Source organism: Festucalex cinctus, chromosome 17, assembly GCF_051991245.1.
Source record: "Festucalex cinctus isolate MCC-2025b chromosome 17, RoL_Fcin_1.0, whole genome shotgun sequence".
NCBI lineage: Eukaryota > Metazoa > Chordata > Actinopteri > Syngnathiformes > Syngnathidae > Festucalex > Festucalex cinctus.
In genome coordinates, this window is record NC_135427.1 from 13,938,402 (window position 1) to 13,960,878 (window position 22,477).

The following is a 22,477-nucleotide window of genomic DNA, read 5'->3' on the forward strand; positions in this document are numbered from 1 at the left end:
CTATACATGGTCGTTTTTTTGTCGGAAAAAAAAGCCTTACTATACATGGTCGTTTTTTTGTCGGAAAAAAAAGCCTTACTATACATGGTCGTTTTTATGTCGAAAAAAAAAGCCTTACTATACATGGTCGTTTTTATGTCGGAAAAAAAAGCCTTACTATACATGGTCGTTTTTTTGTCGGAAAAAAAAGCCTTACTATACATGGTCGTTTTTTTGTCGGAAAAAAAAGCCTTACTATACATGGTCGTTTTTATGTCGGAAAAAAAAGCCTTACTATACATGGTCGTTTTTTTGTCGGAAAAAAAAGCCTTACTATACATGGTCGTTTTTACGTCGGAAAAAAAAGCCTTACTATACATGGTCGGTTTTTGTCAGGAAAAAAAGCCTTACTATACATGGTCGTTTTTTTGTCGGAAAAAAAAGCCTTACTATACATGGTCGTTTTTACGTCGGAAAAAAAAGCCTTACTATACATGGTCGGTTTTTGTCAGGAAAAAAAGCCTTACTATACATGGTCGTTTTTTTGTCAGAAAAAAAAAGCCTTACTATACATGGTCGTTTTTTATCGGAAAAAAAAGCCTTACTATCTATACATGGTCGTTTTTTAGCGGAAAAAAAGCCTTACTATACATGGTCGTTTTTTATCGGGAACAAAAGCCTTACTATACATGGTCGTTTTTTTTGTCGGGAAAAAAAAGCCTTACTATACATGGTCGTTTTTTTGTCGGGAAAAAAAAGCCTTACTATACATGGTCGTTTTTTTGTCGGGAAAAAAAAGCCTTACTATACATGGTCGTTTTTTTGTCGGGAAAAAAAAGCCTTACCATACATGGTCGTTTTTTTTGTCGGAAAAAAAAAGCCTTACTATACATGGTTGTTTTTTTTGTCGGAAAAAAAAGCCTTACTATACATGGTTGTTTTTTTTGTCGGGAAAAAAAAGCCTTACTATACATGGTCGTTTTTTTGTCGGGGAAAAAAAAAGCCTTACCATACATGGTCGTTTTTTTTGTCGGAAAAAAAAAGCCTTACTATACACGGTCGTTTTTTATCGGAAAAAAAAGCCTTACTATACATGGTCGTTTTTTTGTCAGGAAAAAAAAGCCTTACTATACATGGTCGTTTTTTGTCAGGAAAAAAAGCCTTACTATACATGGTCGTTTTTTTGTCGGGAAAAAAAATCCTTACTATACATGGTCGTTTTTTTTGTTGGAAAAAAAAGCCTTACTATACATGGTCGTTTTTTTGTCGGAAAAAAAAGCCTTACTATACATGGTCGTTTTTTTTGTCGGGAAAAAAAAGCCTTACTATACATGGTCGTTTTTTTTGTCTGAAAAAAAAGCCTTACTATACATGGTCGTTTTTTTTGTCGGAAAAAAAGCCTTACTATACATGGTCGGTTTTTTTGTCGAAAAAAAAAGCCTTACTATACATGGTCGTTTTTTTTGTCGGAAAAAAAAAGCCTTACTATACATGGTCTTTTTTTTTTTTTTTTTTATTAAAATCATGCCTTACTATACATGGTTATTTTTTTTAGGAAAAAAAAAAAAACGCCTTTCTATACATGGTCGTTTTTTAAACTAAAAAAATGCCTTACTATACATTGTTGTTTTTTTTTAAATAAAAAAAATGCCTTACGAAACATGGTCTTTTATTTTATTTTATTTTATTTTATTTTTTATTAAAATAATGCATTACTATACATGGTTATTCTTTTTTAGGAAAAAAAAAAAAGCCTTACTATACATGGTCGTTTTTAAAATAAAAATAAAAAACGCCTTACTATACATGGTCGTTTTTTTTTTCATAAAATAAAAAACGCCTTACTATACATGGTCGTTTTTTTTCATAAAATAAAAAACGCCTTACTATACATGGTCGTTTTTTTCAGAAAATAAAAAACGCCTTACTATACATGGTCGTTTTTTTTCCATAAAAAACGCCTTACTATACATGGTTGTTTTTAAATTTAAAAAAAATGCCTTACTATACATGGTTGTTTTTTTCTAGATAAAAAAAATGCGTTACGAAACATGGTCTTTTTTTATTTTATTTTTTATTAAAATAATGCATTCCTATACGTTTTTTTTTTTTTTAGGAAAACCCCCCCCCCGCCTTACTATACATGGTCGTTTTTAAAATAAAAAAAAAATGCCTTACTATACATGGTCTTTTTTTTTGTGATTATTTATTATTATTATTATTATTAAAATAATGCCTTACTGTACATGTTTTGTTTTTTTTTAAAGAAAAAAAAAACGCCTTAGTATACATGGTTGTTTCTTTTTTATGAAAAAAAAAGAACAAAACAAAAACGCCTTACTATACATGGACGTTTTTAAAATAAAAAAAAATGTCTTACTATACATGGTCTTTTTTTTTTTTAATTAAAATCATGCCTTACTATACATGGTTATTTTTTTTAGGGAAAAAAAAAAACGCCTTTCTATACATGGTCGTTTTTTAAACTAAAAAAATGCCTTACTATGCATGGTTGTTGTTTTTTTTAAATAAAAAAAATGCCTTACGAAACATGGTCTTTTATTTTATTTTATTTTATTTTATTTTTTATTAAAATAATGCATTACTATACATGGTTATTCTTTTTTAGGGAAAAAAAAAAAAAGCCTTACTATACATGGTCGTTTAAAAAAAAAACCAAAAAAACGCCTTACTATACATGGTCGTTTTTTTTCCATAAAATAAAAAACGCCTTACTATACATGGCCTTTTTTTTCATAAAATAAAAAACGCCTTACTATACATGGTCTTTTTTTTTTTAATTATTTATTATTATTATTATTATTAAAATAATGCCTTACTGTACATGGTTAGCTTTTTTTTTTTAAGGAAAAAAAAACGCCTTTCTATACATGGTCGGTTTTTTTTCATAAAATAAAAAACGCCTTACTATACATGGTCGTTTTTTTTTCATAAAATAAAAAACGCCTTACTATACATGGTCGTTTTTTTCATGAAATAAAAAACGCCTTACTATACATGGTCGTTTTTTTTTCATGAAATAAAAAACGCCTTACTATACATGGTCGTTTTTTTTTCATAAAATAAAAAACGCCTTACTATACATGGTCGTTTTTTTTTAGTTATTTATTATTATTATTATTATTAAAATAATGCCTTACTGTACATGGTTTGCTTTTTTTTTTTAAGAAAAAAAAAACGCCTTTCTATACATGGTCGTTTTTTTTTCATAAAATAAAAAACGCCTTACTATACATGGTCGTTTTTTTTTCATGAAATAAAAAACGCCTTACTATAAATGGTCGTTTTTTTTCATAAAATAAAAAACGCCTTACTATACATGGGCGTTTTTTTTTCATAAAATAAAAAACGCCTTACTATACATGGTCGTTTTTTTTCATGAAATAAAAAACGCCTTACTATATACATGGTCGTTTTTTTTCATAAAATAAAAAACGCCTTACTATATACATGGTCGTTTAAAATAAATAAATAAACGGCTTACTATACATGGTCGTTTTTTTCATAAAATAAAAAACGCTTTACTATACATGTTTTTTTTTTTTTAAATGGCTTACTATACATGGTTGTTTTTTTCTAGATAAAAAAAAAAGCCTTACGAAACATGGTCTTTTTTTATTTTATTTTTTATTAAAATAATGCATTCCTATACGTTTTTTTTTTTTTTAGGAAAAAACCCCCCGCCTTACTATACATGGTCGTTTTTAAAATAAAAAAAAAAATGCCTTACTATACATGGTCTTTTTTTTGTGATTATTTATTATTATTATTATTATTATTAAAATAATGCCTTACTGTACATGTTTTTTTTTTTTTAAAGAAAAAAAAAACGCCTTACTATACATGGTCGTTTTTAAAATAAAAAAAAATGTCTTACTATACATGGTCTTTTTTTTTTTTTTTATTAAAATCATGCCTTACTATACATGGTTATTTTTTTTAGGGAAAAAAAAAACGCCTTTCTATACATGGTCGTTTTTTAAACTAAAAAAATGCCTTACTATGCATGGTTGTTGTTTTTTTTAAATAAAAAAAATGCCTTACGAAACATGGTCTTTTATTTTATTTTATTTTATTTTATTTTATTTTATTTTTTATTAAAATAATGCATTACTATACATGGTTATTCTTTTTTAGGAAAAAAAAAAAGCCTTACTATACATGGTCGTTTTTAAAATAAAAATAAAAAACGCCTTACTATCCATGGTCGTTTTTTTTCCATAAAATAAAAAACGCCTTACTATACATGGCCTTTTTTTTCATAAAATAAAAAACGCCTTACTATACATGGTCTTTTTTTTTTTTTATTATTTATCCATCCATCCATTTTCTTGACCGCTTATTCCTCACAAGGGTCGCGGGGGCTGCTGGCGCCTATCTCAGCTGGCTCTGGGCAGTAGGCAGGGGACACCCTGGACTGGTTGCCAACCAATCGCAGGGCAAACAGAGACGAACAACCATCCACACTCACACGCACACCCTAGGGACAATTCAGAGCGCCCAATTAACCTGCCATGCATGTCTTTGGAATGTGGGAGGAGACCGGAGTACCCGGAGAAGACCCACGCGGGCACGGGGAGAACATGCAAACTCCACCCAGGAAGGTCCGAGCCTGGACTTGAACCGGAGACCTCAGAACTGGGAAGCGGACGTGCTAACCACTCGACTACCGTGCCGCCCTAATTATTTATTATTATTATTATTATTAAAAAAACGCCTTACTATACATGGTCGTTTTTTTCATGAAATAAAAAACGCCTTACTATAAATGGTCGTTTTTTTTCATAAAATAAAAAACGCCTTACTATACATGGTCTTTTTTTTTTTTAAATTATTTATTATTATTATTATTAAAATAATGCCTTACTGTACATGGTTTGCTTTTTTTTTTTAAGAAAAAAAAAAACCTTTCTATACATGGTCGTTTTTTTTTCATGAAATAAAAAACGCCTTACTATAAATGGTCGTTTTTTTTCATAAAATAAAAAACGCCTTACTATACATGGTCGTTTTTTTTTCATAAAATAAAAAACGCCTTACTATACATGGTCGTTTTTTTCATAAAAAACGCCTTACTATACATGGTCGTTTTTTTAATAAAAAAAAACGCCTTGCTATACATGGTCGTTTTTTTCATAAAATAAAAAACGCTTTACTATACATGTTTTTTTTTTTTTTTTGAAATGCCTTACTATACATGGTAATTTTTGTAGGGAAAAAAGAAACTGCTTACTATACATGGTCGTTTTTAAAAAAATAAATAAAACGTCTTCCTATACATGGTCGGTTTTTTTCATAAAATAAAAAACGCCTTACTATATACATGGTCGTTTTTTTTCATAAAATAAAAAACGCCTTACTATACATGGTCGTTTTTTTTTCATAAAATAAAAAACGCCTTACTATATACATGGTCGTTTTTAAAAAAAAAAATAAACGGCTTACTATACATGGTCGTTTTTTTCATAAAATAAAAAACGCTTTACTATACATTTTTTTTTTTTTTAAATGCCTTACTATACATGGTAATTTTTGTAGGGAAAAAAGAAACGGCTTACTATACATGGTTGTTTTTTTCTAGATAAAAAAAATGCCTTACGAAACATGGTCTTTTTTTATTTTATTTTTTATTAAAATAATGCATTCCTATACGTTTTTTTTTTTTTTAGGAAAAAACCCCCCGCCTTACTATACATGGTCGTTTTTAAAATAAAAAAAAATGCCTTACTATACATGGTCTTTTTTTTGTGATTATTTATTATTATTATTATTATTAAAATAATGCCTTACTGTACATGTTTTTTTTTTTTAAAGAAAAAAAAAAACGCCTTACTATACATGGTCGTTTTTAAAATAAAAAAAAATGTCTTACTATACATGGTCTTTTTTTTTTTAAATTAAAATCATGCCTTACTATACATGGTTATTTTTTTTAGGGAAAAAAAAAACGCCTTTCTATACATGGTCGTTTTTTAAACTAAAAAAATGCCTTACTATGCATGGTTGTTTTTTTTAAATAAAAAAAATGCCTTACGAAACATGGTCTTTTATTTTATTTTATTTTATTTTTTATTAAAATAATGCATTACTATACATGGTTATTCTTTTTTAGGAAAAAAAAAAAAAAGCCTTACTATACATGGTCGTTTTTAAAATAAAAATAAAAAACGCCTTACTATACATGGTCGTTTTTTTTCCATAAAATAAAAAACGCCTTACTATACATGGTCGTTTTTTTTCCATACAATAAAAAACGCCTTACTATACATGGTCTTTTTTTTTAAAATTATTTATTATTATTATTATTATTAAAATAATGCCTTACTGTACATGGTTAGCTTTTTTTTTTTAAGAAAAAAAAAAACGCCTTTCTATACATGGTCGTTTTTTTTTCATAAAATAAAAAACGCCTTACTATACATGGTCGTTTTTTTCATGAAATAAAAAACGCCTTACTATAAATGGTTGTTTTTTTTCATAAAATAAAAAACGCCTTACTATACATGGTCTTTTTTTTTAAATTATTTATTATTATTATTATTATTAAAATAATGCCTTACTGTACATGGTTAGCTTTTTTTTTTTTAAGAAAAAAAAACCCCGCCTTTCTATACATGGTCGGTTTTTTTTCATAAAATAAAAAACGGCTTACTATACATGGTCGTTTGTTTTTTTCATGAAATAAAAAACGCCTTACTATACATGGTCTTTTTTTTTTAATTATTTATTATTATTATTATTAAAATAATGCCTTACTGTACATGGTTTGCTTTTTTTTTAAGAAAAAACAAAACGCCTTTCTATACATGGTCGTTTTTTTTTCATGAAATAAAAAACGCCTTACTATAAATGGTCGTTTTTTTTCATAAAATAAAAAACGCCTTACTATACATGGTCGTTTTTTTTTCATAAAATAAAAAACGCCTTACTATACATGGTCGTTTTTTTTCATGAAATAAAAAACACCTTACTATATACATGGTCGTTTTTTTTCATAAAATAAAAAACGCCTTACTATACATGGTCTTTTTTTTTTTAAATTATTTATTATTATTATTATTATTAAAATAATGCCTTACTGTACATGGTTAGCTTTTTTTTTTTTAAGAAAAAAAAAACCCGCCTTTCTATACATGGTCGGTTTTTTTTCATAAAATAAAAAACGGCTTACTATACATGGTCTTTTTTTTTTAATTATTATTATTATTATTAAAATAATGCCTTACTGTACATGGTTTGCTTTTTTTTTTAAGAAAAAACAAAACGCCTTTCTATACATGGTCGTTTTTTTTTTCATGAAATAAAAAACGCCTTACTATACATGGTCTTTTTTTTTTAATTATTTATTATTATTATTAAAATAATGCCTTACTGTACATGGTTTGCTTTTTTTTTTTAAGAAAAAACAAAACACCTTTCTATACATGGTCGTTTTTTTTTCATGAAATAAAAAACGCCTTACTATAAATGGTCGTTTTTTTTCATAAAATAAAAAACGCCTTACTATACATGGTCGTTTTTTTTTCATAAAATAAAAAACGCCTTACTATACATGGTCGTTTTTTTTCATGAAATAAAAAACACCTTACTATATACATGGTCGTTTTTTTTCATAAAATAAAAAACGCCTTACTATATACATGGTCGTTTAAAAAAAATAAATAAACGGCTTACTATACATGGTCGTTTTTTTCATAAAAAACGCCTTACTATACATGGTCGTTTTTTTAATAAAAAAAAACGCCTTGCTATACATGGTCGTTTTTTTCATAAAATAAAAAACGCTTTACTCCACACGTTTTTTTTTTTTTTTTTTTAAATGCCTTACTATACATGGTAATTTTTGTAGGGAAAAAAGAAACGGCTTACTATACATGGTCGTTTTTAAAAAAATAAATAAAACGTCTTCCTATACATGGTCGTTTTTAAAAAAAAAAAAAAAAAAAAAAGCCTTACTATACATGGTCATTTTTTCAAATAAAATAAAAAAAATGCATTACTATACATGGTCTTTTTTTTTTTTTAAATGCAATTTACATTTTATATCAATTATATTTTATTTTTTATTAAAATAATGCATGACTATACATGGTTAATTTTTTTTAAGAAAAAAAAAAAAACGCCTTACTATACATGGTCATTTTTTTTTTATGAAAGAAAAAAAAAAAGCTTTACTATACATGTTTTTTTTTTTTTAAATAAAAAAATGCCTTACTATACATGGTCTTTATTTTTATTTTAAAAAAAAATATGCCTTACTTACACAAGGTAATTTTTGTAGGGGGGAAAAAAACGGCTTATGATACATGGTCGTTTTTAAAATTAAAAAACGCCTTCCTATACATAGTCGTTTTTTTTTTTTTAATAAAAAAAAAAAACGTCTTACTATATGTCTTTTTTTTTTTAATAAAAAAAATGCATTATACTATAATTGGTATTTTTCTTTTCAGGAAAAACAACAGCTTGGCTGTTGGTTTTTCATGAAAAAAAAAGAGGTCTATTAAAAAAAAAAGGCTTACTATAGATGGTTATTTATTTATTTTTTTTTAGGAAAAAAATGCCTTACTATACATGGTAATTTTTGTAGAAAAAAAAAAATGGCTTACGATACATGGTCGTTTTTTAAATAAAAAAAAAAACATCTTACTATACATGGTCTTTTTTTTCTTTTATTAAAGAAAAATTCCTTACTAAACACGGTAATTTAAAAAAACGGCTTTACTATACATGGTCGTTTAGTAATTTTTGTCTTACTATACTGTCATAAATCATGCCTTTTTTTAGTGTTACTATATGTTTCGCTTTTTTTTTTACATTAGATAAGTACTGTATACATACAGTAGAAATAGTGTGAAGAAATGTTAAGGGTAAAAGCATCATTTAGTCTTTCTAATTAATCTTCCTCTTCAATGTGATAGACATTCTCACTCTGGGTAGAAAATAAATGCACCACATTTTGTAGTTAAGTTGAAAACTTTATTTTTGGGTCATTTTGTTTTTTTTAAGTTTTTTTTGTCTTGTTCATTTTTTATATTTTATTTTCCTAAAGAAGAGAAGAACGGTCAGAGGGTGATTTTTCTTCTGTTTTTAACTCTTGGGGCAAGTTAAAAGAAACGATTTGTTAAAAATCCCGTCCCCTTCAAACGCCTCCTGTCATGCGGTGAGTATTCATCCCGTTGGTTTGTCCAACTGAGCCAACACACGAGGCCAAATACACGTTGCTGGGAAGATGAAACCATTTTGTCCTCAGACTGGTCCAAGTGAGCAAGGTGCCTCTGAGCAAAAGGAAGAAGTTAAAGAGGAGCGCAGGATTTGAACGCAGGTTCGACGCCGCGCTCGTCGTTGTCGTCTCTCCATCTTCATCCGTTTGCATTAAAAAAAAAAAAAAATCCTCTTCTGGGGCCAATGAATGAACAGTAACAGCAGAACAAGAAGAAGTAAAAGAAGAAGGTGCCGAGACTTTGTCCTTCCCCGCTGCTGCCAGTCTCGTTTTTTGGACGTTCAGTTGACAAGTCATCCGCGGGGATGTCGGCGCTCAATCCCGGGAACATTTTTAAGGAGAGACAAGTTTAGTTTCCAGGTGGATGGAAGGAGGCCGGGTGTGTCTGAACCTGCATTGCTGTGAGCGCAAAAAAAAAAAAAAAAAATATATATACATATATATATATATATAAGACATTTAGTTGAATTTACTTTGGACATTTCACAAAAAAAAGCGCAAATACGAGTAATTTGTCCTACCTTGCGGATGGCCGATGTAAAAGTGTTGGTGCGTCCCTTGCTGCGGCCCATGCTGCGGGTGCTGGGGCACCGAGCCGGGCCCTTGCTGCGGGGGAGGCTGCAGCATGACTAACTGGGGCTGACCGTGGCTCCCCGAGTGGTGGGGGCCCGACATGGCTCCTTGGACATGGGCCTGAAAGAGGAAAGGACACGACCAAAAATAAATAAATCTATTTTTTTTTTTTTTTTTGTCAGTAGAGGGAGGTGAAAGGTAACTGGACGGGTGCGACTACCTGTGCCAACTGTCCCAGGGGGTACGTGGGCGGGATGCCCTGGTGGCCGTGGATGCTGTAGCCCTGAATGGGGTAGGAGCCCTGTGGGGACGTGTGGCCGGGCGGCATGTTGGGCGGGGTCGGCGCTGACAACGGACCCGAGTGGTACAAGGACTGGGGCTGCGGGCCTGACTGGGCGTTCTGGAAGCAAATAGCAGCATTACGTCTTTTTTTTTTTTTTTTATAACCGTGTGGAATATGTTTAGAATCGACTAATGATTAATAGGGAATGTAACAATATCCAAACATAACAATATGAAGGTCACGATACGATAATTTTTATGAACAAAAAAAAATAAAAAAAACAAACTCTTCTTTTGTACACAACAGCAATGCATACAAACCACCTACAATCTCTACTAACACTTATTATTGCGGCATTTACTTGGTAATATACACACACATTGAGTTCCTCTACATAATGACTCAATTCACAAACACATTACATTCCTTTTCATCTGACCATTAAACATGGATTTTAAACGCAGAAGGGCCAAAAAATGTCTTGTGAAAATTAAACTGCACTAAAAAACAAAACAAAAAAAACTAGCCATCAGAGGGTGCTAGAACTGCACAAATGGAAATCAACCTGACTAACAGATGTGCTGCTTTTAATATTATGACACGGCGACGATATTGTGGCAGTTTCATTATCGCAATATTGCCGTTTTTGTTACATACCTATTGAATAATCGGATAAAATTGGATTTTACATTACTAAAAAGGTATTATTTAGTCCACTTGGGATCGCCCTCCTCATCGTCTACTGGATTATTTGTGACTTGGAGTGTGTATGGCTTTAAAAGGGTGGGGCCTGATGAGTGACGTGGGCGTCATCCAATAAGAGTCGAGTTGACTGGCTATCAAACATTTTTATTAATCACGTTGCATTTGTGTATATCAGATCAAGTCAATTTTAAATTTAGAGTAACAGTATCGATACATTTTGTTTTGTTTTTTTTATCTAATTTGTTGCATGCTTTTTTGGTTTAAAAATTATTTTGGAATTAGTGCTATTAAGCTAACAAGACGGGTCACCATTATTAGCACTTAACAATTCAGTTCATGGTCGGCTCTAATATTGTCTATATATTATGGTTAAAATGATTTAAATTGTTAAAATAATACTGTAATTTGCAGGGGGTGGGATTAAATATGTTTTCTTCTCCCCCACTCTCTTTCTCCTGTGTTCAACTGTAAGTTGTTGCCTGAAATAAATGAAAAATAAAATGAAACGTCTATTCATTTTGATTGACATTATGAAGAAACTTTCTATTGAAAAGGCTTCAAGTCTTGGTTGCGTGTTGGCTTGTCTGACCTGTCCGGGGCTGGGCGCAGCATGTTGGGGCGGGGGCTGATTGCCTGTTGGGGTACTGGATGGCTGCGGTTGATGTACTGCCCCCGAGTGGTGGGAGAAGGACTGTGGAGCTGCAGAAAAACAAAAGACAATTCAGAAAAACTGCCGCTAAAAGCTGTTGACATTTGAAAAACGACAAAATCGAGACACTTGGTTGCTGACCATAGATGCCCTGCTGAGGTCCCTGCGGCCCGTCTCCCTGTGTCTGGAACTGTGGGCCTCCCGGAGGTCCAAGGGCTTGAGGGTGGGGACCCCCGCCTTGCCCTATCATCCGAGCCCCCCCTTGCAGCATGGAGTACATCGGCTGAAAGAGAAACGGATCATTAATTGAAATTTAGAGCCAAGATGTGGCGTTTTTTGTTGTTTTTTTTTGTTTTTTTGCAAGCAACCTGTCCCGGGTACGGCGACATGGCCTGGATGACTTGCTGCTGGCCATATTGCTGCGGGTTGTACTGCAGGTAGGACTGCGGGTAAGGGGACGCAACTAGGGGGGCGCCGGCGGCCGAGGCCGCCGCTTGCAACATGGGGGGCGCCGAGGTGCCGTGGTCGGAGCGCGGCGCCACCACGGAGCCTGAAACGCCACGGGGGGGGGCACAAAACTCAGCTTTGGGCAATGTCAAAACAAAACTCAACTCCGTCGGATTCCTGCATTACCTTTGGTCCTGGGGTACTTCCCCTGGCCGACTGCTGACATGGTGTACTGGTACATTTGTGGGGTCTGCAGAATGAAGAATCAATGATTTTTGTTTTGAATAGTTTGACAAAACATTCTGAAATATTTACGGTACGATTATTGGCCTTCAAACATCGACCAAATGGGTGATTATTTTCCCCTTAAAACATTATCAAAGAAAGCCGAAGTTTACGACACCGTGAAAGTACCCTGAACGCACCATTTTGCTTGCGTAGCATTAGCAACTAGCAAGTGTGTAGCGTATGTTATTCTGTTACCCCTAAGCGTCCTTTAAGCTGTTTAATGACACTGCAGTTGGGTTTAACTGTAAAACTAAATACACAACGTAAGAATTACATCCGCCGTATATTTAAATACAAAACATGCTTCGTTTTCAAAACATCCCTAGTCTAGAGCCAACAGGAAGTTAGCAAATGCTAACAGGGAGTTAACATCGACATCGGGAGTGTTTTTCCTTCAAATAACAAATATCCACACACAAATCTTGTGGGAACACATACCTACATATGAGATAACACTGCAAAGGCACAAATTCTTCCCAATGTGTGAAAAACTAATTATTTTAATAGAATTTAATTGAAACTTCCTTCTGCACTGACTTTAAAGTGTGTATACCATGGATGCACGGCACCACACTGCCCCCAAGAGGCCAAAACCACTCAGTATTTGTTCTTACTGTTTTTTCAGTTATTTTAGTTTATTCCATTCTTATTTCACTTGTTTTTATTTTGTCGTCCTTTCACGTTCTATGATATTATAAAGTTGATAATTCAAGGATTCAAAGACGTTCTTTTCTCAAAATTCAAGGATGCAAACATCCAAGGATTTTTTTTGTTGTTGTCATCATAACACCCAATTCCACATGACACGAAATACAATCCCGATGCCCCAGGTTAGCCCAGTAAGTCCCAAGACTTGTGAAAATAACAGAAGATAAAAATATACAAAAGAAAAGGTTAATGCTTTACAGCAGTTGTAAACAAGTAAGAATTGTTTTATTATTGACACAAATCTACACAATAACCTTGTATGCTTCAAGAATTTTTTTTGTGGCGAAGTGGCGCACATTGAAAAAGAATTGGGGAAGGGGTTAATTTTATGCATTATATATATTTTTTAAATCGGCAGATTAAAAGGAATTCGAACCCCCCCCCCCCCAAAAAAAAATAAATAAAATTCTATCGGTTGGAACCTAATTTACGGCATTTTTTTGTTTCTTCCCCTGCTGGTGTACCTGTACAGAGTGGATCTGCGACACATATGACAGGTAGGGGGCGTTGTAGAGTGGACCCTGCCCGCCTGGGTGCTGAATGACCACGGGGCTCGGAGGAGTGGGTCGAGGCGGGGTGGGCGCCGTGTTGGGTTTTGTCTGGACAGCAAATGGGAAATGTTGGACTTGGAAGGGGACCACACGAAAGTCACTGGATACAATTTTGAGAGGCTCACCATCGGCATCTGAGCTTTGATTGGGTTGAATTCTTTCGCGTTGGGGTTCAAGGTGGATTTCTTCACTTGGCTACACATGAAGACAGAAAACATGCCAAGAAGTTCCTTATCATTTTTATTTGTATTTTTATAAACTTACTCTGCCACGCCCTCCGTGCCCTCCTCGCTTCCTCCCGGGGTCCTGGCCGGCTGAGGGGCGGCCGGCGAGTGCCTGTCCGGAATGGCTCCCGACAAGGTGGGGGCAGTCGGCGCGCCGGCCTCCTTGGGGGGCTCGTCGGACGGGAGCGACGGCGGCTGAGAGTGGGAGGGGCCGGGGGCGGCGACTTGCAGTTTGGCTTCGGAAGTGGCGTGAGCGTCTGGCGGCGAGGCTTTGGCGGCACCGGCCTGCGCCGTGTCGCCGACGGCGGGGGGAGTCGCTGCCGCAGGGGAGCTGGGAGAGCTGGTGCTGCCGCCGCCGCTCGGCTGGAGCTGGAAGAAAACAAAACAAAACAAAACAAAACACAAAAACAGGTGAGTGAATGTAAGAAGATGGATATTTTCAGCAGACTCAAGCATTCTGTCTGCTGTTTGTGTGTGAAGTAGCACTTGTAGGCTCATTTCCGCCTGTCTACGAGGTTTCGCATTAAATGTTTAGCATGAAGATAGAAGACTTCACTTGTCGGCCCGGGGTAGACTTTGGTGGAGGTTCTTACGCATGCTGATCCATCACACCAGCATCGACTGAAATTCAAACAGAATTTGCTTCTCCCACTGAATCAGCAGAGGCTGGTGTGTGTGGATCTCACTCTGCTTCATCTATCCTTCCTTCCTTCCTATAGTTTTTCATCTGGTCTCTTGAGATCTCCCTAATCTGTTGGAATTTACACGTTTCTGGGTTGGTGAAAGATTCTGGTTTTGTAATACTGTGGGTGGCAGGTGGTGCTGGATTTCACTTTGCTTCATCTTTCTTTCCTTTGATCCTTCCTCTGGTCTCCGGATTACTTCACGACTGGCGTTGTTGTGAAGTATCCGGTTAAGGTGAAGGGTATGAGATTTTTATTCGGTCTCCCATGAATTAATAAGCACAAACTCACAAAAAAAGAAAGAAAAAAAGACAAATGATGACGACATGTAGAATCGGTAAGACAGCCGAATGAGCTCTCAAAATAAATAAATAAAGAAATAACCTTGAAAATTAAAAAAATAAATAAATTAAAATTAAATAAAAATAAGAAAATTTGTGTTGAAATACGCATTCTAGTTCGTTTTGCTTTAAATTTTAAATTAAATTTTGCCAAGGGCCGTTACATAAAAGGCATTCAGCAGACTGCCGTGATATCAAGGACACTAAAATGGCAGCAAATAGGCTAAGTATGCGAAGACGGATCTGGAAGTGATTGAAAATGTTGGACTGAAGCGTAAATTTAGGGATGCTCGATGCTACTTTTTTTTTTTTTCACCAGACCAATATCAGTACAGGCACTCAACTCTGGAAGAGTAACTGATAGAAACACTAGGAATAGATGAATTGAATGAAAACAAAAGGTGCAGAGAGTTCCCAGGGTCAGCAGCATCTCTTAACTGAAAATGTATAATTAGCTTCCTGAAGTTAAGTTTCAAATTGATCCATTATGGGCCGTATGATTCCTCAAAAAGACTGATACCAACTTTATTTTAAAGCAAGCCATCTCAATATAGCATTTTTTTTTTAATTACATAAAATGAAGGATGGATAGATGGTCATTTTCTATTCTATTATTTTCAAATGAACCAGAATCCAAAAGCAGTGTATCTTAATTAGCAGTAAATGTAGGTCAAATTTTAATAAAAGAATCATCACATCCCATTTTTCAGGATTACGATGAAATTCCATGAAAAATATTTTCTTATCAAGCCCAAATCTTGATACCAAATAATTGTCATGAAGTGTCCTCAAGAGTTGTAATGCCACAGGCTCGCTCTTCTAATTTGGGATTGTTTTCCAAAGCACTCACCCGAAACTCCTTGCCAAACTTCCGCAGCTCCTCGATTTGCGACCTTTGTTGAACCGAAGGAGCTGGCGGGAAAACGGCAGATCATGAAAATGTGCTTTCAGGAAAGGCGCTTGTGGTGTTTCCGGCTTAATGTCGCGCCTTTGTCACGTTTCTCACCCTTGCTGCCGCTCTTGCTTTCCTCCGCGCCGCCGGGACTCTCGGCGGAGCGTTCCTTCGCCGCCGCGCAAAGGATCTCGTTCACTGGCGAGACAAACGACAAAACTCATGAGTCGTGCCGCTTCATAGTGTTCATTTTGTCAACAAAAACTACACAAAAATAATTTCGTCAACACATATTTCACCCCACTAAAACTAGACTAGGCTAAAACCCTCATTGATAAACAATAACTGGAGCTAAATTATGAAATGAAAACAGGATATCAAAGTGTTGACTGTACCATCCACGGGGAAAAGCGGGGCGGGGCCTGACGTCTTCTGCGCAGGCAGGGAGATGGACGACGTGTCCAAATAAGGCGTGTCCTGGGAAGAGCCGGATTTTGGCGAGCGAGCGGCTGCAAGGACAAACTCGTCAGTGGGCGTCAGAGGGAGACGACGATATTGCGGAGCGGCTGAGGATCGGCTACCGGCGGATGGAGCGTGTGCGTTTGGAGTGCGGACGGTCCTGCTCGACGGCGGCAGTCTTTGAGCTTTGGGGGAAGTCCTGGCAGCAACTGAAAGACACATTCACATTTTTGTTGTCCCTGAATGAGCAATAAAAGTGCGACGCCCCTAAAAACTATCATGACTCCAAACTATAATAAAATGTGTTTGACATCTACACAAAGAAAGTATTTACAACTAAAATAGTAACAAAAATTCCCACAATAAGGCCCCGCCGGATAAAGATAATTCCAATACACAAGCAAAAATGTGGCAAATCCAAAATGTAACAAGACAAAAGTGAGTTTTACCTCCATTAACAGGTCTGCCAGCCTCAGACAGGGAGTGCGGGAGCGAGTGGGAATGTGGGACCGAGTGTCCGTGGGGGGCCGGCGGGCTGGTCGGGGAGGGGGCGGAAGAGAGGGAGGCGGCGGAGGCGGGCGCCGTCCCCGGAGAAGCGGGCGTGTACGGACTGGCGGGACCGGAGCCGGGGCCCGGGCTGGGGCTTCCTTGGGGGTGGTGGCCGACGTAGGCCCCCCCGCCTCTGCCCGACAGGGGGCTGCTTCGCTCCGACGGGGAGACGGCGGGCTGGGGGCCACCGGCGGAGGGCAGCGGGGGTCTGGGAGATGAGGAAGAGGACGACGACGGCGGGGTGGCGCGGTAACCGCCGCCAAGTCGGCTGTGAGGCGGGGGGCCGCCGGGGCCCCTCTCGGCTCGGTCCCGGTTCATCTCCCTTTGCCGCTGAGGTAAAGGAATGTACTTGCCCTCTCTGAAAAACAAAATACTGTTAATAAAACCTTCACTCGACTGGTTTGGTTTCAACTCCGAACACGGCTCTCACCTGGCCCCGGGGCCATCTCGGCCCCTCTCCCGTTCGCGGGGGCTCTCGTGGCCCCTGTCACGATCGGGGCCGTCGCGCACCACAGCGCTGTACTTGTCCTCCTCGCTCTTGCCCTCGTCGTTCTCCAGGTCCGCGCGGTGGCGGTACTGCGGGCTGGACTCGATCTCGCTGGCCAGGCGAGCGGCGCGGGCCTCCCGCTGTCGGTACACTTCGGAGGTGCCTCTCTCCAGCGGCACGCTGGGCGGGGGGAGGGAGTGAGGGAGGAACTCAGTTATCAGACTTCTTGTCAGTGTGTTTTAATTGCGGATGTCAGGGTGATTCAAGTTTGTCATTATAATTAATCACATGACTTCAATAGGTAAGTCATGATTAATCGCAAGTTTTATATTTGTTCTAAATGTACAATAAAATGCAAAATGAATTTTTTTTCTTGAGTTTTCATACTCTTGTTAACATAAAAGTGGGGAAAAAAAATGTTAAACTAGTAGAAATATGGATGCATCTTTTAGTCATCGATTGTCATTTCGTAATAATTTTATCAAATTAAGTTCAAATCAAAAAGATGTACGGTACTGAAAAAAAACCCCAAGTGATATTGACTTGAATTGAGGTACGGTAATTTTTGTTGCCACAGAATGGCATGATTGTATTTGTAAGACGTTGGTGACAACTTTTTCAATTCATATTAAAAGCTACCTAATCTTTAACATGAAGTGACTTGTGAAATTGTGCACATTTTTAAAATTACAAAATACAACTTGACCCCAGTCTCCACAAATATATGCATGATTTTTAAATGTATTACTGCTAAATTTGGACATAAACGTGTCTGCTGCGTTGCAACTGGAATTCCCTCAGTACGGGCTTTCCAAGTAAGGGGCGGTCATTAATTGCGTGACATTTTTTTTTGTGCTGTTAAAGGAGCTTTAAATTAACATACTAATTTTGACACCCCCAGTTTTAAATCAATCCAAACATTTGTTGGTGGTTGTCAGCAAGGTTAACAAAGACTAACAGAAACTTACGTATACATAGAAAGGCTGGAATCATATGTTGACGTGACTCCATATTTCACTTCATTGTAGCGGAACATCTCGTTGGCGTCCCAGCCATTCGACTAACGAGCAAAACAACAGATATTCAATAAGACAAATCAATTGAAACAAGACTGTTTTATAACAAAGTAAATATCTAAATGTCAGTCACTGTGCATCGATGTAATCTCTTTTCTTTTCTTTTTTTTTAAACTGCAGCAGCATATCAACATTTGACGGCAAAAGGCTAATGCTGAAAATGAAATCCGGCGAAGAACTTACTGCGTCCGCATCCAGATTATAACTCTCCCCGTTGCTATCGCCTCCCTCCCATCTCTGCAACACCTTCTCCTTGTGCTCCCCGTTGACGCGCGTGGAGCTGATGGCGGTGTCAGTGAAGGTATCTGCACACAAATCAGGATAATGCAACTTTCAATGCACCATTTTGCAAGCCACCATGTCGCAAAACTCACAGGGAGCAAAAATAATCTTTAGTTGCCCTGTGCACTTTCATTCATCATTGTACACAGAGATGAGTAAACCATTGACTGTGGATCAAACACAAAAGTTAATCGTGAAAATCGCTGCAGCGTGTGTACCTCTGGTGGCATAGTTGAGGTCTACGTCTCGGCATATCATCGTAACCAGATCTGAAGGGCTGAAGATCATGGTGTCGGTGATGTCCTCCCTCCGCGGCGGAGCCGACGTCGAGCCCTCCTCCTCTCGTTTGTGCACGGCGTCCACGGCCAACTCGCACTAACAACATTTGAGGGAAGTCAACCAGTTTAGACGGCATGTAAATTGATTCATTGGAGGATGTGTGAGATTTCTGCAGCATGCTGTAAGGACCAATATTACAATATTTATACAACTAAAAACTTTAAAATTCAATCAATTGATGGAGTTTAACGGCCTTAAAAAAAATTATAAAGCCCATCGTGAAATTTTACCAATTAATGTGGTGTCAGTCTGTGGAACAATCTAGACTATAAAACCAAATCATCTCAGTCCATTTGTATTTTCAAAAAATGTATAAAAGCTCAATTACTGGCAGAATATATAATCGCACAAGGTCATGGTGTTGAATCATTTTGTTTAATTATTTTGTGTTGATTATTATTTTTATTTTTTATCAGGGGTAGATACAATTTTCACTTCTTTCTGCCCCCTGTCCTTTCTTTTTTTTTAAAGAATGAAATAATTTATTAATTAATACATGCGTTGGGACTTCCCCATTGCACCCCTCTAAATGTTGCAAATGTCCACTGAACTTCAAAAATCACTGCATATTAAAAGTTACCCGAGAACTCAGTGTCTTGAAGATGCCTTCAAACATGCTCCCATTCTTCACCCGTATATCGCAAGTGGAACCCTGAAAGCGATAAAAGGTTTAAAAATTGTAAATTTACCAAGGCACTTGACATCACTTCCACGGAAGAAGATGGACAATCATTCATCAAAACTCACCACAACAGCTGTGAGGAAATGAAGCATTCGAGCATTGTTGTACACGCCCTCAAAAACCTTCACAAGGGACACAAAAGCATCCATTAAGACCCCAGCAACACATTCCAAACAAGCTGTCATGATATGTGGACGTCAGGCTTTAGCAACAGAAAATGCCACCCCTCGTATAATCTCAAGCCACATTAATCATATCTAGTGATGTGAGGTGAAAGGGGGCGGCTACTTTAGTTGTGTGACTGGAAAGCAACAGACTCTTGCAGAGTTAATCAGCTAATAAAGAGTCAAGGTTTAAATCTTTGGGGCTCTTTTATTAAGAGAAAATTTATTTAAACGTGATTTATTTATTTTTTTTGTACGTTTTCAAAATGCTTATGTTTGCTGGCCAAATTTGATGTGCCTCGATACTCACAGGAGAAGACTGGAACGATGGTTTTGCAGTAGTTCGATTCCTGTGGAAGAACAAAAGAACAAAAAAAATTAAGATTGGTTAGTAAAGGGAATACAGTGTAACATGCTCATATAGTTTTAAAACATTAAAAATACAAAATGATTGCTGATACCGTCAAATCAGTTCATATACAGAGAAATTTATCATGCAATGACATCCATGTTTTAGTTCTACTTTCCATGCAAATCATTTTAAAAATAAACGTTTGAGAAAAAAACAAACAAACTGACAATTATATTTTATACCTATATCAACAAACAATGGCGAGCTCTAAATGTCCCCTTCGACCTTAGTTCTAACGATTCTAAAATCTCGAGTATGATCATAAAAACCGTGTTTACATTCCAAATAAAGCTCACCGTGCACAAAACAACAAAAAAAGCCCGAAATATAAATGGAAAAAGACGACCAAACGCTATGTTTACGTCCAATCCTCACGAGATAAAGGTCTTGCAGTCTTGCTCAATGAGGTGGCAACGCAGCCAAGAAACATGCACGGTTACAAAACAAAGGCTGAGGCCAATCTGACCAAAAACAAAACCCACCACATTCACAACACCGGCGACGGACTCGGCTTACCTTGCGTTAGCCATTAAACCTCCTCAAACATGACTCATTTAACGAGCTTCATTCAAGTTAGAAGCAAACAAACAGATTGTTTTCCGCCAAGCTGCGTCTGCTTTTGTAGGTCTTGACCGGCCAGATAAACTTTCTTTCACCTGTATGTTGATTTGCTACTTAATGGTTTCACCAAAGTTCAACCCGCCCCTTCAAATCGTTTACGGTTCCGTCCAAGCAATCCGATTGGTTCGGCCCACCTGTCAATCTCACATCAACGAATTGGATTGGCCGAGAGAGAAGCTCTGTGGCTGAGACGCGCCCCATTAAGCACCCTGAGCTTTAACCGGTAGGCCTTAGTCGCAAGGGGTCGACCACGGACTTTCCTGACGCGTGTAGCCCGGCTCACTCACCTCCCGGCCGGCGTCCTGTTGCCACTGCTGCCGCCACTGACTGGAGAAGACATGCCGGCGGGGCCCGTGGTGCCATTTGACGCTTTTCTCCCGCCGGAGTTGGGCTGCTGCTGTTTGAGCATGGCGAACAAGCGCGGGTGCTCGGACAGTACCAAAAGTGTCGGAACTAATAAACACTTGACTAACCGTCCGATGCGAAGTGGCTCCGGTTGTAAACTATCTTTAGTAGCTGAGCCGGTGTCACCTCAGCAGTACCGGCTATAGTAGCTAATCTCGCTACGCGAATACCAGTCGCTCGTGGCCTAAAATGTCCAGTCAACCCCCCCCCCCGAGCTAATTCAACCGAATGTGGCGTGCACCCTCAAAATGCTTCCCCGAGTATCCACTTTGTGATATCAGCGGTTATGACAAAGCAAACGACGGTTCAACTGACACGAGTTTTCGTGTAATTATTTAGCAACGGATAGGTGGCTAAGCATTAGCTTTGACCCTTCAAGCTGCAGTCAGGCGCTTTCACTCCTCGCTTTACTTTCTTTCCTTCTACCGCGTCGCCTTGACTCCGGCGAAACCTGGCGATTAAAAAAAAAAAAAAAAAAAAAAAAAAAAAATCAAACAGTAATAATAAAGTCTTTGCGTTGCTTGTCAGTGGCTTCCGAAAGTGAAATGATTCAGGTTTCGGAAAGAAAACCTGCATCGGATGGTCAGCACCACCTCTCGGTAGGTTCACTTGACTCAATCCACGCGCGGCTCACTGGGAAACCCGTCCGAGTCCGAAAGGGGGAGGGGTTTCGACGTGCGCGCTCTCACCTTTGACCTAGCGTGCGCGCGCACGTTCAAAGACTGAGTGATTGATCGAATCGGATTGTTTCTTTGATTGATAGCTCAGAAGTGCTAAAAGTATAGATAAGTATAACATAATTTTGTCAAGGAAAAGTAAAGCCCAAAGTATAAATACCTATTCAATTACTTTTAGTAAAATAAATACATTGTAGTGATCAGAACATAATTCACCCACGGAACGTTGGGACGAAGGGGGAGTTTGTTGGGATGAAAGGATGAAAGGATAAAAGAACAAAATGTTGGTAGGTCTGTGAGCCTCGCACAGAGTGAGTTGTTGTTGCTGTTAAACGCTGAGAAGCTGCTATCAATAAATCGCCGGTCTTTGGCTCCGGACTTCAACACTCTGCCTCCGACTCCCGTCACTGCTCGCTACAACATAAATAAATAAATGAAAATGAAACTAATAATAACAATAGTAATAATGATAATAATAATGATAGTACATACTGTCAATGAAATCCAGTACCCGTTTTGCTGACTTAGCACAATGGAAAACATAATAACAAATAAATATTAGAAAAAAATAGTATATTATTAGCTTGCATTGTGAGTTAAAAAAAAAAAAGGTCATGCAATCAAAACAAAATGTTTTAATAGCTTTGCTAATGTTAAAAGACTACCAAAAATAAAAACATTTGAAGAAAAATTAAGCAATGATTACAAGTGGGAAAATACCAACTATCTTAAGTAAGGCAGTGGATGGCGAATATCTTGC

The 22,477-nt window shown here is 36.9% G+C and overlaps 1 protein-coding gene across 2 annotated transcripts; it reads right to left on the minus strand.

The window, feature by feature from the left end:
• Positions 1-8,956: 8,956 nt before the first annotated feature.
• atxn2l (ataxin 2-like) lies at positions 8,957-21,717 on the minus strand. 2 transcript variants are annotated; one of them, XM_077502680.1, is made up of 23 exons: positions 20,923-21,717; positions 19,913-19,952; positions 19,504-19,560; positions 19,337-19,408; positions 18,636-18,792; positions 18,319-18,440; positions 18,028-18,119; positions 17,003-17,239; positions 16,473-16,930; positions 16,146-16,232; positions 15,960-16,073; positions 15,679-15,762; positions 15,523-15,584; positions 13,689-14,017; positions 13,550-13,619; positions 13,338-13,472; positions 12,064-12,127; positions 11,799-11,980; positions 11,572-11,713; positions 11,371-11,480; positions 10,014-10,193; positions 9,742-9,913; positions 8,957-9,619 (listed from the first exon to the last, which is right to left on the minus strand). In XM_077502680.1, exons 1-23 carry the CDS (start codon positions 21,042-21,044, stop codon positions 9,570-9,572), a joined length of 3,138 nt encoding a protein of 1,045 aa, XP_077358806.1. In that variant the 5' UTR covers positions 21,045-21,717; the 3' UTR covers positions 8,957-9,569. The 2 variants fall into 2 exon arrangements, with proteins under 2 accessions (XP_077358806.1, XP_077358807.1); XM_077502681.1 differs by lacking the exon at positions 20,923-21,717 and adding an exon at positions 20,531-20,860.
• Between the last annotated feature and the right edge of the window lie 760 nt (positions 21,718-22,477).

Excerpts from the sequence above, each read along its gene's own strand:
- atxn2l (XM_077502680.1), bottom strand. The coding sequence starts at position 21,044 with ATGCTCAAACAGCAGCAGCCCAACTCCGGCGGGAGAAAAGCGTCAAAT. Across the intron at positions 18,793-19,336 it reads TCAAGACACTGAGTTCTCGG|TGCGAGTTGGCCGTGGACGC; the intron begins GTAACTTTTAAT and ends AAATGTTGTTAG. Across the intron at positions 9,620-9,741 it reads TTACATCGGCCATCCGCAAG|CAATGCAGGTTCAGACACAC; the intron begins GTAGGACAAATT and ends TTGCGCTCACAG.